This window comes from Aythya marila, assembly GCF_965140915.1.
Source record: "Aythya marila genome assembly, chromosome: 3".
NCBI lineage: Eukaryota > Metazoa > Chordata > Aves > Anseriformes > Anatidae > Aythya > Aythya marila.
Window position 1 is genome coordinate 119,848,159 of NC_139044.1, and position 23,817 is coordinate 119,871,975.

Here is a 23,817-nt window from a genome sequence, read left to right on the forward strand (position 1 = left end):
ACTAAAATTTAGGGGAACAACGAAATAGGTATGCCTCTATTCACTACCATAAAACTCCAACATGGTGAGCAAGAAGCACCACCTGCAGCTTCTTAGAGATGTATAAAAGGCTCTTGCTTAGGATTAAACTGGTTTTAAATGCAACACAAAACAATGCACAGGCATTTCTACCAGTAATATGAAGAGAATACAGAAAACATTTCTCTTGTCCTCACCTGCCTGCAATTTAACATATGCTTCTTCAGTCCTTCTACAGTCTTTCTAACCACAGCCCGGCACGTTGGACAGGTAACTCGACCTTTGTCCTGAATTTCCAAGGACCACTGCTCTTCCATACTACCTGTCAAAACAAAGGATTTACAATAAAACAGCAAATGCAAAATCATTTTTTCGTCAGTATGCACAATGTATCCTAGAACGAAATGAATCACATGCTACCAAACTTGCGTCCTACACTTCAATAGTTTTAGCTCATTTACAGCTTTAAACGTGTCATGTGACAAGGCATACATCTCTCTTTTTGGAATATCAATTGATAAAAACTCCTAATGCTATCACCCACTTATGAAGAGACTTGTTTGTTCAGCAGAGATTTTTCCTTCATTTATTTTTATTACACAATTACTTTCACATGCATGGTAAACTCATCCTTTGGCAAAAGGCTTTTGACAAAAGTAGGCACAGATGTGACTGAACCATTCTGGGACAAAATCCATGGTTCAATTCCACTAAATAAATGTTTAGAACTTCACTTGCATTAGATTATGGTTTTGGCACTAAAAGTGAACAGAGCTGCACCACCACACTCAATGGCCAGGGGAAAGTACCCTGTGAGATATGGCTTTCAGTTCCTGCTCTCTTTTTGAAATGTCAAGCACTCATTTCAGCCAAAGGGATTACAAATTACTGAAATGTGTTCTGGGAAAAAAGTGCCCTATAAGACACTTACTTGAATTCTTACCATAAAAATATCTAAAAGCTTTTCTGTTTGCCCAGGAATAAACAGGAAGGGTTTGTCTCTCCTCAGTGGTTAGCAGAAAAGTCTGCAAGTCAAACAGTACTTGACAGAAAACTGCGTAGTTAATGAGTGCTGTGAGCTACACATACACTTGATGAGTAAATGTTAGTGTTATTTTTCTAGGACAGACTTCTTCTGTCTCTGGCTACCAGAAGAAGTGATATGGCAGCAACAGCTGAAGTTTTTCCTGCAAACACATTCTGCTGAATAAAAAAGTGCAAATATTTTTTATGAGTTTTGCACTGAAATTATTTAAACGAAATTCTTAGTTCAAAAATGATTCCTCCATTACTATCCCATTATCCCATGTTTTTAAGGGTTAAGCCATATAAAACTATTTTATCAGGCCGCAGGCAGTCCCTCCAATACCACTGTGCAATATTTCAGCAAGATAGCAGCAACTTCTTTCATGTCAACAGCACATTGAACACCAAAATGGAAACATCAGAAACACAGATGTTACACAGACTCAACTGATAGAATTACACTTATCTCTTACCCACTTTATAAACAATTCCGAGCAACCACTCCTTCTTACCTGTGCCATAGGCTTCTGGTTCTTTCTGAACACAGTGGCCTTTTGTCTTGGAGTTTTGTTGTGCTCCAGCTTGCTGTTTTTTTCCTGCTATAACAAACAAGACCAAGAGACTTAAATTCTATGAGCCATGTTTCAAAAAAGGAGAGCTTGACTAGGAGTTTGCTATTCAGTCTGCTGTCTCAAACTTACATGTTCAGACAACTCAGACATGTTCAATGCTTTTTTTTTTTTTTTTGAAAATCCATAAAGGAATTTAAATATTATAAACTCTTCTCCCTCACAAAACCCATAGCTATTTACATCTGCAGGCATTAGTCTAATCCAGATATTTGGGATCTGTGGCTGTTGATACCCAAAGTTTACAGGATGGGAACTCTTCAGACTGAAGCATACCCTCTGTCTGGAGTACGGCTAAGCCAATCTACTGAGTTGTTGGCAACAAAACAGACAGTCCCATTCCTCTATTCATTGTTTTCTTTAAACTAAATAACTTATTGTTTCTATATTTTTTCATAGGTTATGTTTTTTTGCTCTCTTCTATGTTCTCTTCATTTGGTCCACACATTTCCTGAACTGAAGTGCCCAGTGCTGGAAACAGTACAGCCCAAGTGAGACCCTGCAGTACAGCAAAAGAATTACTTCATTTTTCTGAAAGTCAAAATTCCTGCTCAAACACTGCAATATAACACTTGTATTTTTCAAAAGTATGACACTGTTGGTCCCTATTCATTTTTTGATCTCTTATAAATCCCGAATTCTTTTCTGAAGAACCAATATCTAGATTTTTCTTTGCCTGTCATCTGTGCTAATATTTCTAACTATAGTATCTTTTACACACTACATTTGATTCACTTTTAAAACGTTTCTGTAATGTCACGACCACTTTCAATTTTAATCTTCTCTCCGTTTTTTGTTGTCTACATATTTCACATTCTTTATACTGGTGACAAAATCAATAGAATTGAACCTAGAACACATTGTGTCCCATCATTCAATTCTTCTATTTTACAGAATACAGGATTGTTCAAGTTGAAAGGGACCTCATGAGACCATCCAGTCCAACCCCCATGTTCAAGCAGGCTCAGCTAGAATAGGTTGCCCAAAACTATGTTCAGTCAGATTTTCAGTATCTTCACAGGTGAAGTCCTTACAACCTCTATGGGCAACCTGTACAAAGATTTGAACAGCCTCATAGTAAAAAAAGTACATTCATTGTGTTCAAATAAAATTTTGTTTTAATTTGTGTCCATTAACTCTTGCCCTCTCAGTGAGCACTACTGAAAAGAGTCTGGTTCCCTTTTCTTCATTCCCTCCCATCAGGTATTTATACACACTGATAAGATACCACCGACCCTTCTCTTCTCCAGAATCCCAGCTCTCTAAGCGTCTCCTCATATGCTGGCTCACAGACAAGTTTACTGTCCACCAAGATGTCAAGGTGCCTCTCAAAAGAGCTGCTTTCCAGCCACTTAGCCCCTGGCACGTGCTCATACACAACCTTATTCCCGCCCCAGGTGCAGGACTATGCACTTCCTCTTGTGGAACCTCATGAGATTCCCCTCTACTTAATTCTCCGGTATGTCCAGGTCACTGTGAATGATGGCATATGAGCCACTCCTCCCAGTTTTGTATCAGTGGCAAACTCACAGAGGGTGCAAAATGTGCCATTGTCCAGTTAATTAACTGAAGTGTTAAACAGCACTGGCCCCAGTATTTATCCTGTGGTACAACAGTAGTAACTGATCACAATTCTTTGGGCCCAGATTTTGAGCTGTTTTTCTGTCCACTTCACTATTCACTTACCTAACCTGTGCTTTGTTAGTTTGCCTATGAGAATGCTGTAGGAAACAGCAACAAAAGTCTTACTAAAGTCAAGGTAAACAAGATCCTCTGCTCTCCCTTCATCCACTAATTTAGTGCTCTCATCACAGAAGGCTACCAAATTGATCAATTGTGATTTCCAATTTGTAAATCCATGCTGATAACTCCCAATCACAATCTCATCCTTCAAGCAATTAGCAATGCTTTCCCAAAGGATTCTCTCCTTAACATTCCCAGTAACTGAGATGAGCCTGACTGGCCTGCAATTCTCCAGATCTTCCTTCTTTCTGACCTTGATGACAGGAATGATACTTGCTCTCTTCCAGTCTTGAGGAACCTTTTACAGTCACCATGACTTTACAAAGACAATCAAGAGTGGCCTCACAAAGCTGCATAGAGGAAAAGGATCTGGGGACGTTGGTCAATGCTTGCCTGAACATGAGCCTGCAGTGTGCCCAGGTGGCCAAGAAGGCCTATAGCACCTTGCCTTGTATTGGGAATAGTGTAGCCAGCAGGACCAGGGAGGTCCCCCTACACTCAGCTCAGGGGAGGCCATACCTCGAATACTGTGTTCAGTTTTGGGCCCCTCACTTTAAGAAGGACATCAAGGCCCTGAAGCATGTCCAGAGAAGGGCCTGGAACCCAAGTCCTATGAGGAGTGGCTGAGGAAACTGGGGTTGTTTAGTCTGGAGGAGGCTCAGGGAAGACCTTATTGCTCTCTCCAACTTCCTGAAAGGAAGCTGTGGGGAACTGGGTGTCAGCATCTCTTCTCACAGATAACTAGTGATAGAACTAGAGGGAATGGCCTCAAGTTGCGCCAGGGGAGGTTTAGGATGGAAAATAGGAGACATTTCTTCTCAGAAAGACTAGTTAGGCATTGGAACAGGTTGCACAAGGAGGTGGTGGAGTCACCATCCTGGGGGTGTTTAAGGAAAGGTTGGACGTGGTGTTTAGGGACATGGTTTAGTGGGTAATATTGGTGGTAGGGTGATGGTTGGACCAGATGATCTTGGAGGTCTTTTCCAACCTTTACAATTCTATGCATGACATCAGCCATCTCTCAGCACAACCAATCAGGCCCCATGGGACTTAGGTACATCCAGTTTAAGTGTTCTAACCTCATCTTCCTCCACCATGAGGACAAGGGTTCCTAGCTCCAGACTTTGCATCTGGTCTCAGTTGCCGGGGATTCCTGAAGTATAGTTTAACAGATAAAGCCTGAAGCAGAGGAGTCACTGAGTACCTATGCCTCTTTCATGTCATTTGCCACCAGTTCTATGGCTCTATTCAAATAATACCCAAGTTGGAAGGACCATCAAGTCCAACTCCGGCTCCAGAAAGGACCACCTCAAAATCAAATCATATGTTTGCGTGTTGTTCAAATTCTTCTTGAACTCCATCAGCCTTGATGCTACAACCACTTCCCTGGGGAGCCTGTTCCAGAGCCCAACCACCCTCTCAGTGAAGAATCTTTTCCTGATAACCAACCTGAACCTCCCCTGACACAGCTTTGTGTTGTTCCTTTGGGTCCTATTGCTGGTGCCCAGCACCTACACCACTACTCCCCCCACCCTTGAGGAAGCTATAGACCATGCTGAGTTCTCTCCTCAGTCTCTTCTGTAGGCTGAACACATCAAGTGATTTCAGCTGCTCCTCATGTGTCTTCTCTAGACCTTTCACCATCTCTGTTGCCCTCATTTGGACATGCTCTAATAGCTAGATATCTTTATATTATAGTGCCAAAAACTACAGACAGTACTCGAGGTGAGACTACATCAGCACAGACTAGAGGGGGACTATCACTTCCCTTGACTGGCTTGCAGTGCTGTGCTTGATGCACCCCAGGATCCAGTTGGCCCTTTTGGCTACAGGGCACACTGTTGACAATTTGCCATTGATCAGAACTCCCAGATCCCTTTCCATGGGGCTGCTCTCCAGACTCTCACCCCCATTCTGTACATATAACCAGATATATTCAGCAGCGCACCCACGTTTTACCTACTTTACTTGTAGAAACTATTTTTTTTCCTTTCACATCCTTTCCCACATTCAAGGTTGGCCTTGGCTTTCACAATATCATCCCTGAAAGATTAGACAGTAACCCTATACTTATCTTGTGTTACATACTCCTACTTCCACCTCTTGTACACTTCCTTTTGCAATTAACCACTGATTAACATCCCTAGACTGTTCTTCCCCTACTTCCTACTTTTTTCCACCCTCTGATGGACTTTAAGAGACTGAAATCAGAATAATCATCAACCATCGTAAAACAGACACTACTCATCAGTATCCTACAATATACACAGAATCAGAAATAGAGTTGGAGGATATCAGAGGATAGCATTTGGGCAGAAAGGAAGTCTGAAGTACCTGAAGGTCTGTTACTAAGAATTACAGTTATTTATATTACCAGAAATCTTCTGCTTCTTCTTAGGAGAGTCTTTAAGATCTTCACCTTCCCCTTGCTCAGATTTCCTCTTGCCTTTCAAAAGTACTTCTCCTGCTAACAAGCAAGAATAGAAATGCTTCAGTCTTATTAAGACTCAGCCTGGATAACAGTTTTGTGTCTGTCTGTTGCCTTAGTTTCTCCTCATATTCAATACTTCTGAAGAAAAAAATAGTTTTTGTGAGGCACTTGGACATCAGTGAGCTAGATATAGCCTTCCAACTGAAGAACGTTAGGCACTGCATGACCTGCAATCCTCCAATACAGAGGACATGGAAGAAATGGTGCCATAGCATGGTTTGGGGAAATTGTACTCCTCAGGAAGAGAGAAACAGAAGGTGCTATGTTATATCATAAAAAGCTTAACTACACATATAAAAAGGTGAACGGAGAGACAATAGTGAGTGGGGAAATGTGAATAATGTCCTGTCTACCCTCACTATTTCCTAGGCTACCGAATACCTGAAACATTGGCGTCACTCAGACCTCCCTATGCACACAGAATACAGAGTCCCACATCTCTCCCTGAGCACAGGTAAGTACAAAAGCACAATGGCAAGCAGGGGAAACCAAACTGGGGATTCAGAGAAACAGACAACTTCCTCCCAGGTTTATCCCAGGAGATCCACCAGCCCCACTGCTGAGGTATGAAAACTACCAAGATGAGGTAGACTGGGATGGTGGTGAGTGTGGTTTTAATGCCTAGGATTATGGGACATATGGAATGCAAAGGAAGACCATATAAGTATTACACATGACATCGAAGGATGTTTAGGGGCATTATCAAAGACAGGGAAAGGGAGGGAATGATGTGGGAAAACAGGAATAAGAGGTTAAAAAGGGGCACCTGCTTGTAAACATGCGGTTGGTCAGCGTATAAATCTGTCCATGCCTTGCAGTGAACGAGCAGTTTCTGGGTGCTAGACTCTGAGGGACTCTGTATTCTGTATGCATGTGTTCCTAAGTGTCTGCAGAGAGGTCTACATGGCAGCAACTAAAGTGACACCACAGGTCACAGGGGCCAGTGTGTCTGTGGTGGCACCAACTGGAGAGAGAGTTGGTGAGAGTTTGTGAGCGTGTGTGGCAGGGCAGAAGTGCAAGATCACAGTGGAAATAGGCTACCAGAGGGACGAGGGAAATCCCAGACAACTGGCAGACAGTAGAATCTGATCCTGTCTGTAAGGAGGTCTACACCAGCAACTGGAGTGGCTCTGTGGGCTTCAGGAAATGGTGTGTTCATGTACTGAGAAGACCAAGATGCAGAGGCCAGCTACTGAGTAAACTTAAGTATCTCTACATTAACACACGCAGCATGGGGAATAAGCATGACAAAATAGAGATGTATACATGCCTGCAGAGCTATAATCTCACTGGCATTATGGAGAAGTGGTGAGATGGCTCCTGTGACTGGAATGCTGGAATAGAAAGATACAGACTGTTTAGGAAGGACAGGCAGGGGAGGTGAGGAGGAGGTGCAGCCCTCTATGTCAATCAGCAGCTGGAGTGTATGGAGCTCCACCTGGGGGCAAATGAGGAGCTGACAGTTTATGGGTAAGGATTACAGGGCAAGCAGGAATGGAAGACATTGTAGTGGGAGTGTGCTACAGATCACATGATCAAGAAGACCAAGCAGATGAGGTCCTTTATAGACAGATAGAAGCAGCCCCACATTCACAAGCCCTGGTTCTCATGGGGGTCTTTAAACACCTCGATATCTGTTGGAGGGACAACACAGTAGGGCATAGGCAATCCAGCAGGTTCCTGCAATGCACTGGTGATAACTTCCTTCTCCAAGCGATAGAGGAGCCAATAGGCAGAGGTGCTATGCTGGATCTCATTCTCACCAAGGAGGAAGTGGTGGGGAATATGAAGCTCAAGGGCAGCTTTAGATGCAATGACCATGAAATGGTGCAGTTTTGGATTCAGAGGTAGTAAGGAGGGAGCACAGCAAGCTCACTACCCTGGACTTCAGGAGAGCAGATTTTGGCCTCTCCAGGGATCTGCTTGGTAGGGTACCATGTGACAAGGCCCTGGAGGGAAGAAGGGCCCAAGAAAGCTGGTTAATATTCAAGGATCACCCCCTCAAAGCTCAGGAGTGATGCATTCCAACAGAGAATTAGTTGGGCCAAAAACTGGGGGTTCTGAAGGACAAAAAGCCTGACATGAGCCAGCATCATGCGCTTACAGCCCAAAAGGCCAACTGCATCTTGGGCTGCATCAACAGAGGAATGACCAGCAGGTCAAAGGAAGTGATTGTCCCCATCTAGTCTGCCCTTGTGAGGCCTCACTTGGAGTACTGCGTCCAGGTCTGGGACACCCAGCACAAGAAGGAGGTGGGTCTGGAGGAGGGCCACAACATTATCAGGGGGCTGGAGCACCTCTCCTATGAGGAAAAGGCTGAGAGAGTGCAGATGTTCAGCCCGGAGAAGACTCTGGGGAGACCTCGCTGCAACTTTTCAATACTTAATTGGGGCTTATAAAAAAGATGGGGAGCAACATTTTGCTCAGTCAGATAATGACAGGACAAGGCGGGGGATGGTTTAAAATACAAGAGAAGAGATTTAGACTAGACGTTAGCAGGAAATTTTTCACTCGGAGTGATGACGCACTGGAACAATTTGCCCAGAGAGGTTGTGGATGCCCCATTCCTCAGTGAGGTCATGGGCCTCACTGCCCATGGCAGGGGGGTTGGAACTAGGCGATCTTTAAGCTCCCTTCCAACCCAAGCCATTCTGTGATTCCATGAAAAATGCCAGGAGGTCTGCATGGATGAACTGGCCAAACTTAAACAGAAAAGGAAGGACTACAGAGAGTGGAAGCAAGGAAAGATAGCCTGGGAGGAATACAGAGACATTGTCCAAGGAGACAGAGATCAGGTTAGGAAAGCCAAAGCCCTGTTAGATTTATATTTGTCCAGGGACATCAAAGGCAACAAGAAAGGGTTCTATAGGTACATTGGTGATAAAAGGAAGACTATGGAAATTGTGGGCCCTCTTCAAAAGGAAACAGGTCATAGAGCCATTAAGGATGGAAAAGGCACCAGGTCCAACCTTTCCTTGAACGCCCCCAGATGACCCGGTCACCTGGAATGTGAAGAAGGCTGAGGTGCTCAATGACTTTTTTGGCCTCAGTCTTCACCTGCAAGAGCTCCAGCCACATAGTCCATGCCCCAGAAGGCAAAAGCAGGGACTGGAAGAATAATGCCCAATGTAGGAGAAGATCAGGTTTGAGACCAACTAATGAACCTGAAGGCAAAGAAGTCCATGGGACCTGATGAGATATATCCATTGGTCCTGAAGGAACTGGCAGATGTAGTTGCTAAGCCACTGTCCATCATATTTGAGAAGTCATGGTAGTCCAGTGAAGTTCCACTGACTGGAAGAAGGGAAACATAACCCCCATTTTTTAAAATGGAAAAAAGGAAGACCTGGGGAACTGCAGGCCAGTCTCACCTTTGTGCCTGGCAAGGTCATGGAGCAAATCCTCCTGGAAACTCTGTTAAAGCACATCAGAAATAAGGAGGTGGTTGGTGACAGCCAACATGGCTTCACTAAGGGCAGATCTCACTTGACAAATCTAAGATGGGGTCACAGCACTGGTAGATAAACAGAAAGAAACTGATGTCATTTAACTGGATTTGTGTAAACCACTTGACGCTGTCCCACACAACATCATTGTCTCTAAATTGGAAAGATGGATTTGACGGATGGCCCACTCGGTAGGTAAGGAATTGGCTGGAAGGTCTGACTCAAAGAGTTGTGGCCTATAGCTCAATGTCCAAGTGGAGATCAGTAACATGTGGTGTTCCTCAGTGGTCAGTATTGGTACCAAAACTATTTTAACATCTTTGTCGGTGACATGGACAGTGAAGTTGAGTGGGCCCTCACCAAGTTCGCTGATAACATCAAGCTGTGTGGCACGGTCAACATGCTGGAGGGAAGGGATGCCATCCAGTGGGACCTGGACAGGCTTGAGAGGTGGGCCTATGCAAACCTCAGGAGGTTCAACAAGGTCAAGTGCAGGGTCCAGCATCTGGACTGAGGCAATCCCAAGCAGAAATACAAGTCTGGATGAAGAATGGATTGAGAGCAGCTCTGAGTAGGACTTAGGGGGTGTTGGTTGACAAGAAGCTCAACATGAGCCAGCAATGTGCACTTGCAGCCCAGAAAGCCAACCGTATCCTGGGCTGCACCAAAAAGAAGTATGGCCAGCAGGGCAAGGGACGTGATTCTCCCCTTCTATTCTGCTCTTGTGAGACCACACCTGAAATAATGTGTTCAGCTCTGGAGCCCTCAGTAGAATGACATACAGCTATTGGAACAAGTGCAGAGGAGGGCCACAAAGTTTATCAAGGGGATGGAGCACCTCTCCTAAAAAGACAGGCTGAGGGAGTTGGGGTTGTTCAGCCTGGAGAAGAGAAGGTAATAGGGAGACCAGAAGCAGCAGTCTTCCAGTACCTAAAGGGGGGCTACAGGAAAGCTGGGGAGGGACTCTTTATCAGGCAGTGCAGTGATAGGACAAGGAATCAAGGCTTTAAACTAAAAGAGGGTAGATTTAGGTCAGATATAAGGAAGGAATTCTTTACTCTGAGGGTGGTGAGGCACTGGAACAGGTTGCCCAGAGAAGTTGTGGATGCCCCCTACCCAGAAGTGTTTAAGGCCAGTGTGGATGGAACTTTGGGAAACATGGTCTAGTGGAAAGCATCCCTGTCCATGGCAGGGAGGTTGGAACAAGGTGATCTTTAAGGTCCCTTCCAATCCAAGCCGTTCTATGATTCTATGAAACAGAATGTCTAAGTCCAGCTACAGGAGGGATACACAGAGATAATGTTTTATACATATATGTACATATAAACGTTTTTTCCCCCCTCATTAACATATCTTCATCCTGATCAGCCAGAGAGGGAAACAGGATGGATGCCATTGCTGCTGTTTGCAAGAGTGTTTGAGCATGTATGTTTGTATTGATCTGTGTGGCTGGCTGTACATACATACATATGTTGCATATATGTGTTTGTACCTATGGGATTATATGCTGTCTTGTTACTGGTTGGGCCTGAGGGCATGGAGCTGCAGCGACGCCACCTCTATCAAGCTACCAAATTTGGCCCTCTCTGCAATGGGATGGAATACAGATTTTGATTTAGATAAAGGAAAAAGATGCATTACAGAATGAAAAGCCACATGGGAAGTTTGAGATACGGTTCTGAAGCCAGGAAATCTGAATATCCCTAGAACAACATAAGATCCCATCCAATCCGCATCAGAAAAATCTTAAGTAACAAAAGTGGGAAAACAAACCAAAGAAAAACATCTAAATAAGAAAAAAAAAATCTAACAGCCACAAAAGCCATGTTTAACTCAGAATACTGCTGAATGGTCCACTTCTGTACATTTTAGCGTTGCTTTGTTCTATTATTAAAGTTCTCACAGCATATTCCTGAAACAATTGACAGAACCCCTACACATTCTCTCTTCTACAGATAAAACTGAGATCAGTCACAGAATCATTACTTTTAAGAGACAAGTCACTCAAAAGGAATTGCATAACAGCAGAGAATTTTACCTGTGTTTCTGCAACAGAGGAAGTTTGTCTCTCCTAACACATAAGCATCATTACCAAGCTTGTAATTTGTGGTTGAACTGCAGCATGTCTTTCAGAAATCATCAAATCTCTCACAAAAGAACTGAAGAGAAAACCAATTTCGCATTGAGCAAAGAGTGATGAGTACCTTTTTTTGGTGAAGATTTGTTAATGCTGTTTTTTATGCCTCTCATTTCCAACCAGTAAGCAGGCCTGCGAATGGTCCGCTTGCTTCTGGACTCTCCACTTCCATTCACTTGAGTCTTTGGTGAGCCAGAAGAAACGTTGCTGGTTGCCTCATCATAATTACTGTTCAGTCCTAGGACAGTAGTTTCCACCTCCTCAAATTGCTTAGACCTGGAAAAGATCAACTTGAAATTATTTGTATATATATATAAACACACACACACATATACAACCATAACAGCTTGACAGACAACATTCCTTTCATCCTCCCAAGCACTCTAAAAATTCAGCTTACATCACCAAATCTCTTGAGTTTTGTACACTGAAAAGTACTAGCAAGGCAAAATGTAACACACGGTATTATTTAATACCATATATTTTAGAGTTTCACATTAGAAAGCTACCCGGGAGCACAGGAAAAAAAAAATATTCATCCTACCTCAGCATTTCAACTTACGGATTAGGCACAGGCTCATCACAGTTTAAAAATAAACATTTAAGCAACCAGTGTGGATCTCACAAGATCCTCATCAAACAAATAAAACAAAAAATGTTGTAGCTCTTAAATTTAGACAACTATGTAAAGACCAGGTATAGGTTTTCAACAGGAATCTTCTCAGTTCCCCCAACCCCCCCAGTGAAATTTGACATGAAATATTCACATACTTTCTATTTCCCAGAGACCTCTTGGCTTTCTGTTGTCCGTGATGTACAGGCCTGGTATCCTAACAAAGTAGAACAATTCACATTAGCAATATAATTTTTCTTCCTGAGTGCTTGTTTTCCAACAAAACACAATCACCTGAATTTTAAGGATGTGCATACCATCCTTCTGCAACCTGTTGTCTTTGGCAACCAGAAACTTGTTCTGTAGCAAGGAACCCTTTCATTTCCAGATAAATTAGAACTGTAATCAAAACAGGGATGAGCTTCTCTCTACTTTCCATACGAAATCCAATTATACCCTTTGGACTGGGGCATGAAGGAGTCTTCTTGGTCTCCAGTTAATTCAGTGGTACCTACTTTCTGCCTATGACTTATCACATCATGACAAATACTTTAGATTGTAAATTGCTGTTTTTTCTAGCATTTTTTTCCTTAATTATTCTTGCATTTTCCATTCAAGGATGTTGCCTCCAGTCTCTTTTAAGTTCTCTTTCCAGTTTTATCTTAATCATTTTGGAATATTCCATCACTTGCTGCTTCCTTTATCCACATCACAGAAACCTTTTTTATTTAACAAAGACTTTTATTTTGTCATTTACTCATTGCTACTTCTTATGCTCATAGAATGGTTTGGGGTGGAAGGGACCTTAAGATCATCTCATTCTAAACCCCCTGCCACGGGCTGGGACACCTCTTGCTAGACTAGGTTGCTCAAAGCCCCGTCCAACATGGCCTTAAATACTTCCAGGAATGAGACATCCACAAGTTCTCTGGGCAACCTGTTCCAGTACTTCACTACCCTCAGAGTAAAGAATTTCTTCCTTATATCCAAACTAAACCTACACTTTTTTTGTTTAAAGCCGTGACTTCTTGTCCTATCCCTACGCTCCCTGACAAAGAAACCTTCCCCAGCTTTCCAGTTTCAGAGTTATCAAGGAGGCATTAGTAAAAGCAGGAAGTGACCCATGCTACCCTGACTGTCCCTATCCCCAATGGAAAACCCCTGGGACAGGTAATACAAGCTTAGCACCTTTTAAAGGACTCCCTGTTTCAGTTCCCCATTTTCATCTTTTCCTCTGTACTTCACACGTAACGGTCTCCTACAACAAAGGCCTTTCAGACAAAACGCACGATCAGCGCCAGAAGAGCCAGCAGCGCGCTGCTGCCGGTCCCTCTCTCGGCCGGACAGCGCTGCACACAGCCGTCCCGCTGCTGCCGGGCTCCAGGCCTTCAAACAGAAAGCTCGCGGCTGCGCGTCGCGGGCGGCTCTCCCAGCGGCCCAGAGCGGGTCCCGCCTGCTGCCCGCCCCAACGCCCGCTCTAGGACGCAGCCCCAACCGGCGGGCGGCGATAGAGGGACCGTGCCCGCTCACCGGGCCGGGGCGCACCGCGCCGGGCCCCCTCTCTTTACAGCCCGGGGCCCAGCAGGACCCTCGGGGCGAAGAGGAGGCGCCCCCGCGCCCCGTTCCGGCGCCGCCGGCTCGCTCCCACCTCCGGGCTCCATCTCGCGGCGGCTCCCGGCGCCGTGCGCGCTCCCCACAGCCCGGCCGCACGCCCCCCGGGCAGCGGCCGACGGCGCTGCTGGCGAGGCCCCCGCGGACTCACCGAGCCGCCGCCACCCCTCATGGTGCCGCCGCCACGTCAGCACGCGGCCCGCACGCACGCGCACGACCGCGAGGTCGCTCCTTCCTGTCCGCTTCCGGTCGCCTCCTCACGGCGGCCGCCGGCCCCGAACGCCGCGGCGCCGCGCCGCCGGCTGCCTCCAGGCCGCGATCGGGCCGTCCCGTGCGGGGAGGCCGCGCGAGCCTGCGGTACGTAACCGGCCGGCGGCGGAGCAACGACGCGCGGGAAGCTGCGAGGCTGGTCCCCGCCTCCCCACCGCGCCCCGGAAGAACAAGCGGCTGCTGGGAAGATGGCGGCGGCGGCGGCAGCGCCGGTGTGCGTTCTGGTGCTGGGCATGGCGGGCTCCGGGAAGACCACCTTTGTGCAGGTGAGAGACGGCAGCGGGGAGCTGTCGGTTTGCCCGCCCCTGTCTCCACGCCGGGCGGGGCCTGACGCCTTCTCGTGTCCCCTTAGCGACTCGCGGCTCACTTGCACGGCCAGCGCTGCCCTCCGTACGTGATCAACCTGGACCCCGCCGTGCACAGCCTGCCCTTCCCTGCCAACATCGGTGAGTCCCGCCGCGCCGACGCGAGCCCGGCTCGCTGGTGCTTTGCCGGGTGGTCGGCAGCTTGAGGTTGGTGAAAGTTGTAGGGGTGGTCCGGGATCAGAGCTGGCGCGTATTTGTCGAGTCCGCAAGAACAGAAAAATATCTTTTGCCATAAGGAAGTTAACCCTTTTTTTGATATACTGTTTTTCTGATGTTTCGCAGAAAGGGAAGGAGGCTGTGTTATGTAAGGCATTTGATTAGGCTATTTATCTTCTCTTTAAGAGATACGAAGTCCTACCGCGAGGAGAACTTTTTTTTTTTTCCCCTTGATTATGAATTTTTAGGACCGAAACCGTTTTACTATTGCATTTGTACATACTTTGTACTATTTTGTATGGTTTAATGTACACCTTTTTTCCTTTCATTTGCAATGAGCATTTTAGCAGATTCGATTAGGTTTCCTATTTTCGGAGCTGTGGTAGCTGTAAGTGCAACCAAATAACTTTCTAAAGCTCTTTTGAAAACGTTGATTGTAGAGAAAATAACAACAAACAGGCTTTATGTCTGGCCATTCCAAAAGGTTTGCTGTTCCTAAAAGATTACCATACCAATCCTTAGGTTTGTGAGGGTTCTCTCTTTCAAACTTTCTAACGTTTGTCAGTCTGTCTCTGTAGAAAATAAGAAAACTGGTGGTACCAAAGTGTTTTTATTGATGTCAGATGAAGGATTCCATAATGCATTGTAGTGCTGGATCTCGCATAAGATGGTTAAATATATATGCTTTACTAACTGTTGTTGATGAGCTGAGAATAAAATTCAGTTGAAGTAGTTACTGCTCAAAAACTTAACCTGGTGCTGTTTCAGAGGAGTAACAGTGAATTTCATGTATATGATGACAATCTGTTAAATCTTACTTGTTCTGCTTGTGAGATTTTTTCTGTTGGTTCTAGATCTATTAGTGAGGAAAAAGGAGACTCGCTAGAAAGGGAAAGGCTTTCACTAGTCAGCAAATCAATAAGACTGTTTTAAAAGAAATGTATTGAAACTATTCATGTGTATTCCCACTTTAGATATCCGGGACACTGTGAAGTACAAAGAAGTCATGAAACAGTATCCTTTTTTTTTTAGTCTTACAGCAATCTTTGAAATCTTGGATTTTGTAAAAGTTGCCTGTCACTTCTGCACATCAAGATAAAGGGGACAGGAGGCATTGGGGATTGCAACAATGCAGACTAGTGCATGATTTTTCACTGTACTTCTTACATGAGAGATTAGAAATACATGTTAAATAAGATTTGATACTTAGGTGTAAAAAGTGCGCTAAAAGTGTTTCTGCCTAGTAGTGCCTTTTTATAAATAGCATGCACTCCATCCACTTCTCTTGTGTGTTTTTTTTTTTTTTTTTTTTTCAATGAGCTTTTATTTTTCATGGGGGAAGCCAGCAGCTTTCTCCCCATGTATTTACAAATCTCATGTTATTTATTATTAAAAATATTCAAATTACTGTTTGCTTGTAGTAAGTGAAGAAAACTATTTACACATTGACGGTAATCAAAGCACTGTTGTCTCTCTGAATCTCTAAGACACTGGACTGATGGCTTACACGGTACAGTAATTTGGTAACTGTAGTTCAGTAACATTACACTAAAAGGACTGCAGTTCCAAAGAGGTATGGAGGTCCTTTGTTTCTCATGTAACAGCCTTTGCAGGTGGAGTTAATATACAGTGTTTGGATTTGACATACTAGCATGGCTCTTACATTTACTCTTAGGGAAAAAGAAGGGATGATGGAGGTTAGGATTATGATTTTGGCTGTTATTTGATTAGGAGTTGCTAGCAAAACATTCAAACATAAGTTTGAATTTGGCATGTAGATGCATTACTTGCTTTGCTGTCTCTGTTAGCCATCATTGGAGTTGATGTATCTCATCAAATAGCGCTTAAGGGGTGTGTCTGTTAGCATGTTTGGACATTTAGAGCAGTACCCCCAGAAGACTGTATGTACTAATGAATCAGTGCTGGTTCTTGTGCAGTAAGGAAATTACAGGATGCAATTAAAAGAGTCTTTGTTTCCATGAACATAATTAGTATAGACCCGTATGTGTGAAAAATAATTTTGAAATCTTCAAGACATTTTGAGTGTCTCTACAAAGTTAAGTCTAATTCTTTCCATTTAAATTCTTCTGTGAATGATTTGTGTGAGAAATCTTTTAATTGTATTTTTGAAGTACATAATCTTAAAAATGAACTGCATTCAGGACATTGTTAAACTCTGAGTTACTGGCTGTGTTAATCTTTTTTGGAAAGACAGTGATGGCTTTAGTATATAAGTGCACTTTTTTTTTTTCTTTTTTTCTTTGCCAGAGATGGTAATGCTTGAATAATGGTAAGAGGAAGCCACGGTGTAGCTTCTTTTCCTTTTGTCAATCACATGTGTTTTAACAAATAGCAAGTAGTCTTGCCCAGGTACTGCATCACTTAAAAGGCTTAATTGTGTATGGGGAGAATTGTCTTTTGCTGCAAGGCATCCAAGGTACATTGTCAATGGCCAACTACTATCAGAATTTAAAAATAAGCCCTCTGAGGTCTGTATAGTCATCAGCTTTCCTAAATGGAGTGTCTAGATATGGGCTGGGCCCAAATGGTGGAATAGTGACCTCTCTCAATCTTTTTGCTACAAGATTTGATCAGGTATGAGGTTGTTCTTATGTGATACTGGGCTATGGATACTGTGCTGGGGACTGGATTTTTTGCGTAGCTGGAGCTTCAGAAATCACTGTTGTTTAACCTTTAAATATTTTTTTGAGAGTTAATAGTATTCTCCCTATTTTGAAAAGCAGCCAAATTTCAATAGGTCTCATTTAAGGGAGATATATAATTTTTTTTTCCCAACTCTTTTTTTTTTATGTAAAATTTGGAAGTTATGTATTTGGAAGTTATGTATTTGGAAGTACAGAATGTCGATTTCTAAGTCTTTGTGTATAACTGTTCTGTTGCATGATGTTCAGGATAACATTTTCTTTTATATGATTGCTCAGATTTTGAAGTAGGGAAGCTCACTTCTGGAAACCAGCTAAGTTTTCCTAGGGTTATTTGATAATTGACTATTCTCATAAATCTTAATGCTAAATCGGCACTGAGATGTGATCCTTATTCACAATATTAAAGCAATGCCCAATCTCTTAGGAAATAGTTAGGGAACAACTGCATTTATTATGCCATTTCTTTCACCAGGTACTAGATTATGGGTAAAATTAGGGTCATTTTTGGCATATGCATTGTCTGAGTATTTTCAAGCCATCTATTTTCACACAATGAAAGGCTTAGACTTCCAGCTTTTTTGATACGTACATGTGTGGCTATTCAATTTAATGTTTCTGTTATGAAATGACTATTTGTGTTTCCTGTTCTGAGTCTAAATACAATGCATACTGCTTCTTTTTCAATCAGGTGATGAAGTTTATTGAAAAAAGACAAAATGCATCCAAGTAAGTATATTCTACCAAGTTTTACTATTCTGGAATCAATGTGGAAAAAATATGTGAAATGGTTTAAATATCTTAATTTAATCCTAATCCTAAAAAAAAAAATCTCTGCATGTTTTAAATATCCTAATTTTATCCTAATCCTTTAAAAGGTTCTCTATGTGTTTTGTAGTTGTCTTTCAGCCTTGTCTGATTCCACATCTGCTTTTCTTGTCTTCCTTTAACCTTCTTTTTTTTTTTAATATGTACTGCTCCAATGGACAACAATTAATTTTTGTTCTGAAAAGTTTGTAATAGTAAAAAAAAAAAAAAAAAAAAAAAAAAGCCAAATTGATGTCTTTAACAGAATCTTAGGAGAATAAATGCTTCTTAGTCACAAAATTCACTCAGAGATTTTCAGGTGTGTCCTTAAATCTTGTCACTGTTTGGGAAAAGCTTTTCTGTTCTGAGCAGAATAATCATGTGATTTGCTCTTCTGTGCCTGTGTTAGTCTAGTCATGACAGGACCTTGTGCTTGACTAATTTTTTCCCTTTTTGTTTGTTGCGGGTGACTTCTTAACAGGTATGTCATTATTGACACACCAGGTCAAATTGAAGTGTTCACATGGTCAGCATCAGGAACCATTATAACTGAAGCTTTGGTAAGTGTATTCTATGTAACTTGACATTGAGGCTATGTGGAAAAAGTGCCTATTGAACAGCGTGTACTTCTAATTAAATTGTATTTTTCCACATATTTCCAGGCTTCCTCTTTTCCTTCTGTTGTTGTTTACGTGATGGACACCTCTCGCAGTACTAATCCTATCACCTTTATGTCCAACATGCTGTATGCCTGTAGGTAAGAAAAGCTGAAAATGCAATGCATCTTTTTTGATTGCTTTGTCTCCTTGCTATTTATCAGGGAGGGAGGGGGGGGGGAGGAACGACACACGACCATTTGTTTAGACTTCATGTGAGTAGCTTTTCAGTTAAGGAGAATATGTCCACTTAATTTCTTGGAAACGTGGCTGAGAAGAAGGACCATGTCTTTTTGGCCATGGTAAAGGCATAGTCAGAATGTTACAATGGCTATATCCAATTTGTTTTCTGACTTGAATAATAGATTTCTTTTGTAAAAGTAAAAATGGAGCATATATTATTTAATATGTGAATTCCAATGTTAACTCTTTTTACCACAGTTCTTTCAGGTATTGACTGTAGTTAAGTTTGAGAAATGATGATTCAAACTTAAATTTTTGACAAGTAGAGATTTAGCATACAGAATTTCTGCCTGTAATCTTTTAATTTGCAAAGTCTCTAAAGAGATTTAAAGGTGATACACATCTTTACAGTTACAGCTATGACAATGTGAAGGGCTGTCTACACCTACAAATCCTTCTGATGCTTTTCACACTGTGATTTGTACTTGTGTGAGCACTCTTGTGTTTTGCTGTGTTGTCCTGTTCACCCCAGTGAAGAATATGCAGGTGGGGTCACATCCCAAAAAAACGAAAACAGAGAACAGAAGTAAGAAAAATGTGTCATTTTTAGATTATGTGATTATTGATAAGCTCTTTGTTGTTTTTTTTTTTTCCTTTGTCCCTCAACTGTTAAGCCAATCAGACAATAGTGTAACAGTATAGCATCTCCTGAACACACATTAGCAGCAGTTGTTTGAGTTTACAGCTTACTGTAGCTTGTCTCTTTTAATACATAGCAGTTTGTTGATGAGAAAGCTCTGTCTTTGCTCTCGCTTCTTAAAATCTGTGACTTTTGTTTGCTCTTTCTGGCAATGTTACTAGACTCCTCAGGCATACTAGATTTGAAACCATTCAACTTTCTCAGTCAAGACTGAATTTAGTTGTTGATTCTAGGCACCATTGTGGATAAATCTTGCTTAAGTTTGGGATTTGTCTTTGTTTAGCATCTTTGTCTTAAAAGCTACTTTGTTGCAATAGTACTTATATGCTAGTTTTTTTGTTTTTTTTTTCTTTTTCCTAATTAGACTAAGCTGTTACTGGGAATTAAAACAAAACAAACAAACCAAACAAACAAAAAATGTACTCATTCCCTTTTTAGTGTTACGGTACCTCCTATTCACAGAATCACAGAACTGAACTGTAGGGGTCGGAAGGGACCTTGAAAGATCATCAGATCCAACCCCCCTGCCAAAGCAGGTTCCTCAGATTGAGATATTTAATCTGCTGTTTTGGTTATTGCCTGTCTTGGTGGTTTCCCCTTTGGGTAAACAAAATAATTTAGGTACCAAAGGAGGCCTGGAGGTCATCTGGTCAAAGCTGCCACTGAAAACATTAAATAATCCATGAGACTTCAGCTTGATGATGGATAGGTAGATTACATCTAATTGCCTGTTGCTTATAAAATCATTTATCTAAAGATGTATAAATATAGGCTAGTTTGAGCCCCTTCTTGTAAACCCATAATATGACATCACTCCTTTTTTGTTATTCTTGAGGTTTTCAGTGACTCTTCTAGATTTGTCTTGAGCTCAGCATGGTGTGAGGTCATGTGAACACATACTGTCTCCTGATTTATTGACTTCCTCCTCATACATGGATTTCTCTGCTGTCTATTACGTTAAACCAGGGACTGAATACCTATGTAAAAATCATATTTAGAGCTGTCTTAATTTATGGTAAATGAAATGTTGGTAAATGGTTTAAAAAAAACCACAACTATTAGTCCTTCTACCAAGGTCAATTGCTGTATCATTGTGATAGGAGTATGCAAATATGTCACGTGACATTGCATTTTCTGAAATTAGAGTTGAGCAGAGGATATTAGAATACATACAGTGACATGACAATGTAAAGTCATGTTTCAAGGTAGTCTTGCTTTACAGATATTTTGAGTTATTTGAATTCATTGATCAGGAATAATTTCTCAAAACTGATTTCAACTTAAGTCAAAATACTTAGAAACTGCAAGGATAATAAGAACTGGGATCTGAGAATCAGAAAACAGTAATCAAAATCAACTGGGTATGTAGAAGGAGATTGTATATTTTATGTATATTTTATAGACAGACTGTTCAACTTCAGTACGCAAGATCTGGTTGAAAATTATCATCCATCATTTATAATTGATGCAGAGAAAAATATTTTCTTTACAAAGCCTCACGTATGCAGTTTTGCACAAGTCTTATCTGCCTTATGCTTAATATTTTTTTCTATTTTAATGAGTATTAAATTAATTTTTAATGGCTTTTTTTTATTATTATTTTTAATTTTCCTTCTAGTATCCTATACAAGACGAAACTACCTTTCATTGTTGTCATGAACAAGGTAAATTAAAGCTGTGGTTCCTGTGTTCCAGTAGAACGTTGTTCTGCTTATCTTGCTTTAACATAGTGTGTTCATCTTACTACAATACTTACTACTAATACTATGTTTTTTTTTTCCTGGAAAAATAAAGGAAAAAGGCTGAGAAGGAGCTGCAGGCTGAAAACTGAATCTAGAAGAGGTCTTGGCAAAGAAAGGCAAAAGAAAAATCAGGGACAAGCAGTTACACTGAAAAATTGAAATCAGACATGATACTAAAAATTTGAAAAATGTTTTGCAATATCTGTTACATGTTTGATTTCTTGAGGTTTTCGGATTATTCCTAAATCTTTTTGTGTGTATTTGAATTTTGTAAAATACATGTTTCAAATCTATTTCTAGTGCTTATGAAACACTAAATGTCCATATTATAGGTGTAGATTTTCCCTGCTTTGAAGCTGGCTGGGTGACTGATACCAGTCCTGTTCTTAATCTTTGCACGTATAATGTTGGGACCCTGGCCAAGAGAAATCCCCACTGCTTCAGTATTCCTTTGATGGTTTTATGTGTTTTGTCTACACTCAGTTTTAAGTATGCTATCCATGGATGGGCCTCCCTTCCTAAAAGCTTAACCCTATGCTATAAGGAAACTTAATTTTGTAATGCAAGTTCATTACTGAATCTGCCCTTACTTTCCACTGCTTTCTCAAAACAATTACCTTATTCCTGGGTTCTCAGCACTAAGTTGATGACTTACAGTAGAAATTGTGTAACACCTGCCTGTTTTCAGGAAGGAGTCCCATGTTTTTTAGCAGGCAAAACTTAACAAAATGTGTATGGTTGTAATTGCTTACATTTAAAATGTACCAGGATCTGATGGAAAGCAGGTATTTACTAGGCTGAGGCTATGCCTCCATTGCTGTGTAAAGTACTGTTCTGGAGCCTAAAATGAATGCTTTTAAACTTGACAGTTAGCCAGCTCCTTTAACATAATTTCAAGTGTTAGAAGACTCTCATTAGATTTCTGTTGTGAGCGTTCTTTCTTCTTCCCACAGGCATCCTTCCATCCTTCATATTCAATTAGATGTTCCCTAACATAGCAATTTTTGTGTGTGCATGTGTATCTTGCATGCTTCCTCTAGAAGGCCAATGCTTTGAATGCGAAATTTTACTTCACCCCTTCTTACTCAGTGATGTGCTCCAATTATGCTCATGTTCCCAGTGATCCCTACCATGCATGTCTTTAATACCTGTGTGCTTACTTAGCAAGTTTTTGTGTGCTGTTTTCTTTCTAACTCTAGACAGTTATTGTAGAATAAGCTGTTAAGCATTTTTTTATAGAGAAAGGCATGAGGTAGGAAAATCAATCCTAACAAAATGGATTTCTGGAAAGACTAAAAAAATATGTGACTTCTTTAATATGTGAAAAGACAGGTAGGCCCAAGGTTTAGGATTCATAACTTCATGGTGCACCTCCTATGAAGAAAGGCTGAGAAAGCTTGGGTTATTTAGCCTAAAGAAGAGAAGGTTTTGGGGAGACCTTATAGTGGCCTTCCAGTATTTTAAGGGCCTGTAGGAAAGATGGGGAGAGACTCTATCTGGGATAAAACAAGGGTAATGCTTTTAAGCTAAAAGAAGGTAGGTTTAAATTAGATATTAGGAAGAAATTCTTCACTATGAGGGTGGTGAGGCACTGGAACAGGTTGCCCAGAGAAGCTGTGGATGCCCCGTCCCCTGAAGTGTTCAAGGCCAACATGGATGGGGCTTTGGTCTAGTAGAAGGTGTTCCTGCCCATGGCAGGGGGGTTGGAACATGATGATCTTTAAAGTCCCTTCCAACCCAAGCCATTCTATGATTCTATGACATAGATTTACAGGATGTTAGATTTGCAGATGAAAATAAAAAAGGCACCAAATTATAGAATAGGTTCAATTTTCTTTATAGAATTTAATCAAGTTGTCTCAAATTAGGCTTTGGACCCTTGATGGATTCAGTTCCATCACAAATCTTTTAAATAATAGTAGGAAATACTCCTTCCTACTGGTGCTGAGAAATTAAATATATCTGTTTTAGATGCTTATGTTGTAATAACTGGGGATTTGCATGAACTGTGATTTGTTTGTGAAATTCTTTAATAGACTGACTGTTCACTTACTAATCTGTGTAAAATTATGGAGCCATCTCACCTGTTTTGTGACCATGGTCATGCTCTGAGTTTAGATAATAGCTTCTTGAGGTCAGAGCACAGTTCCATTTATAAAGGTCCTGTAGCCTGTTACCCAGCAAGGAAATGCCCCCCAGCCTCCCAGCCAATCAAGAAAGGAAGGCATCTTCAGCAAAGACAGTTCTTGTCTGGCATTAATCATAACATGTAGTATTTACAAATTAAGCTGTTTTGTACAGCAATTTTTGAATGCCCCATTCCACTAAACCATAGAAACTTTTATAACCAGACTCAGTTTTTTTATTAAACACTCCTTCAAACTGAGATAGTGCTTTTTTTTTTTTTTTTTTTTTTTCCTCTTCCTGTATTGAAGTAGTTGGTTTGACTAAAAACAGACCTTGGAAAACTTCAGACCAGGGCTGAATATTTTGAAAAGATCAGCATTATGAGAGGAAGTTTAAAACAAATTATTTCTTTTTTGATTACCCTTAGGCTGGGA

The 23,817-nt window shown here is 41.7% G+C and overlaps 2 protein-coding genes across 16 annotated transcripts in view; one reads left to right on the forward strand and one right to left on the reverse strand.

Moving 5' to 3' along the window:
- Window positions 1-14,005, reverse strand: part of ZNF512 (zinc finger protein 512) — a 35,300-nt gene extending 21,295 nt beyond the window's left edge. For 6 of the 12 annotated variants that reach the window (XM_082758136.1, XM_082758137.1, XM_082758139.1 and 3 more), the window contains exons 1-6: window positions 13,866-14,005; window positions 12,262-12,320; window positions 11,558-11,766; window positions 5,791-5,883; window positions 1,557-1,643; window positions 216-340 (exon numbers count right to left, since the gene is read on the reverse strand). In XM_082758136.1, coding sequence (XP_082614262.1) covers window positions 216-340; window positions 1,557-1,643; window positions 5,791-5,883; window positions 11,558-11,766; window positions 12,262-12,320; window positions 13,866-13,886 — 594 coding nt within the window. In that variant the 5' untranslated portion in view covers window positions 13,887-14,005. Of the gene's footprint in view, window positions 1-215; window positions 341-1,556; window positions 1,644-5,790; window positions 5,884-11,557; window positions 11,767-12,261; window positions 12,321-13,291; window positions 13,378-13,865 lie in introns of those variants that run through there. The other 6 variants (XM_082758135.1, XM_082758131.1, XM_082758134.1 and 3 more) reach the window with 4 other exon arrangements.
- Window positions 14,006-14,119: 114 nt separating this feature from the next.
- GPN1 (GPN-loop GTPase 1) overlaps window positions 14,120-23,817 on the forward strand; it is a 30,514-nt gene continuing 20,816 nt past the window's right edge. For all 4 annotated transcript variants that reach the window (XR_014317310.1, XR_014317311.1, XR_014317312.1 and 1 more), the window contains exons 1-8: window positions 14,120-14,250; window positions 14,337-14,430; window positions 15,480-15,519; window positions 17,034-17,100; window positions 17,860-17,897; window positions 18,457-18,535; window positions 18,638-18,732; window positions 21,133-21,178. Coding sequence is in view for 1 of the 4 variants with exons in the window: in XM_082758142.1 (XP_082614268.1) it covers window positions 14,173-14,250; window positions 14,337-14,430; window positions 15,480-15,519; window positions 17,034-17,100; window positions 17,860-17,897; window positions 18,457-18,535; window positions 18,638-18,732; window positions 21,133-21,178 (537 nt within the window). In the remaining 3 variants the exon portion in view is untranslated. The remainder of the gene's footprint in view (window positions 14,251-14,336; window positions 14,431-15,479; window positions 15,520-17,033; window positions 17,101-17,859; window positions 17,898-18,456; window positions 18,536-18,637; window positions 18,733-21,132; window positions 21,179-23,817) is intronic.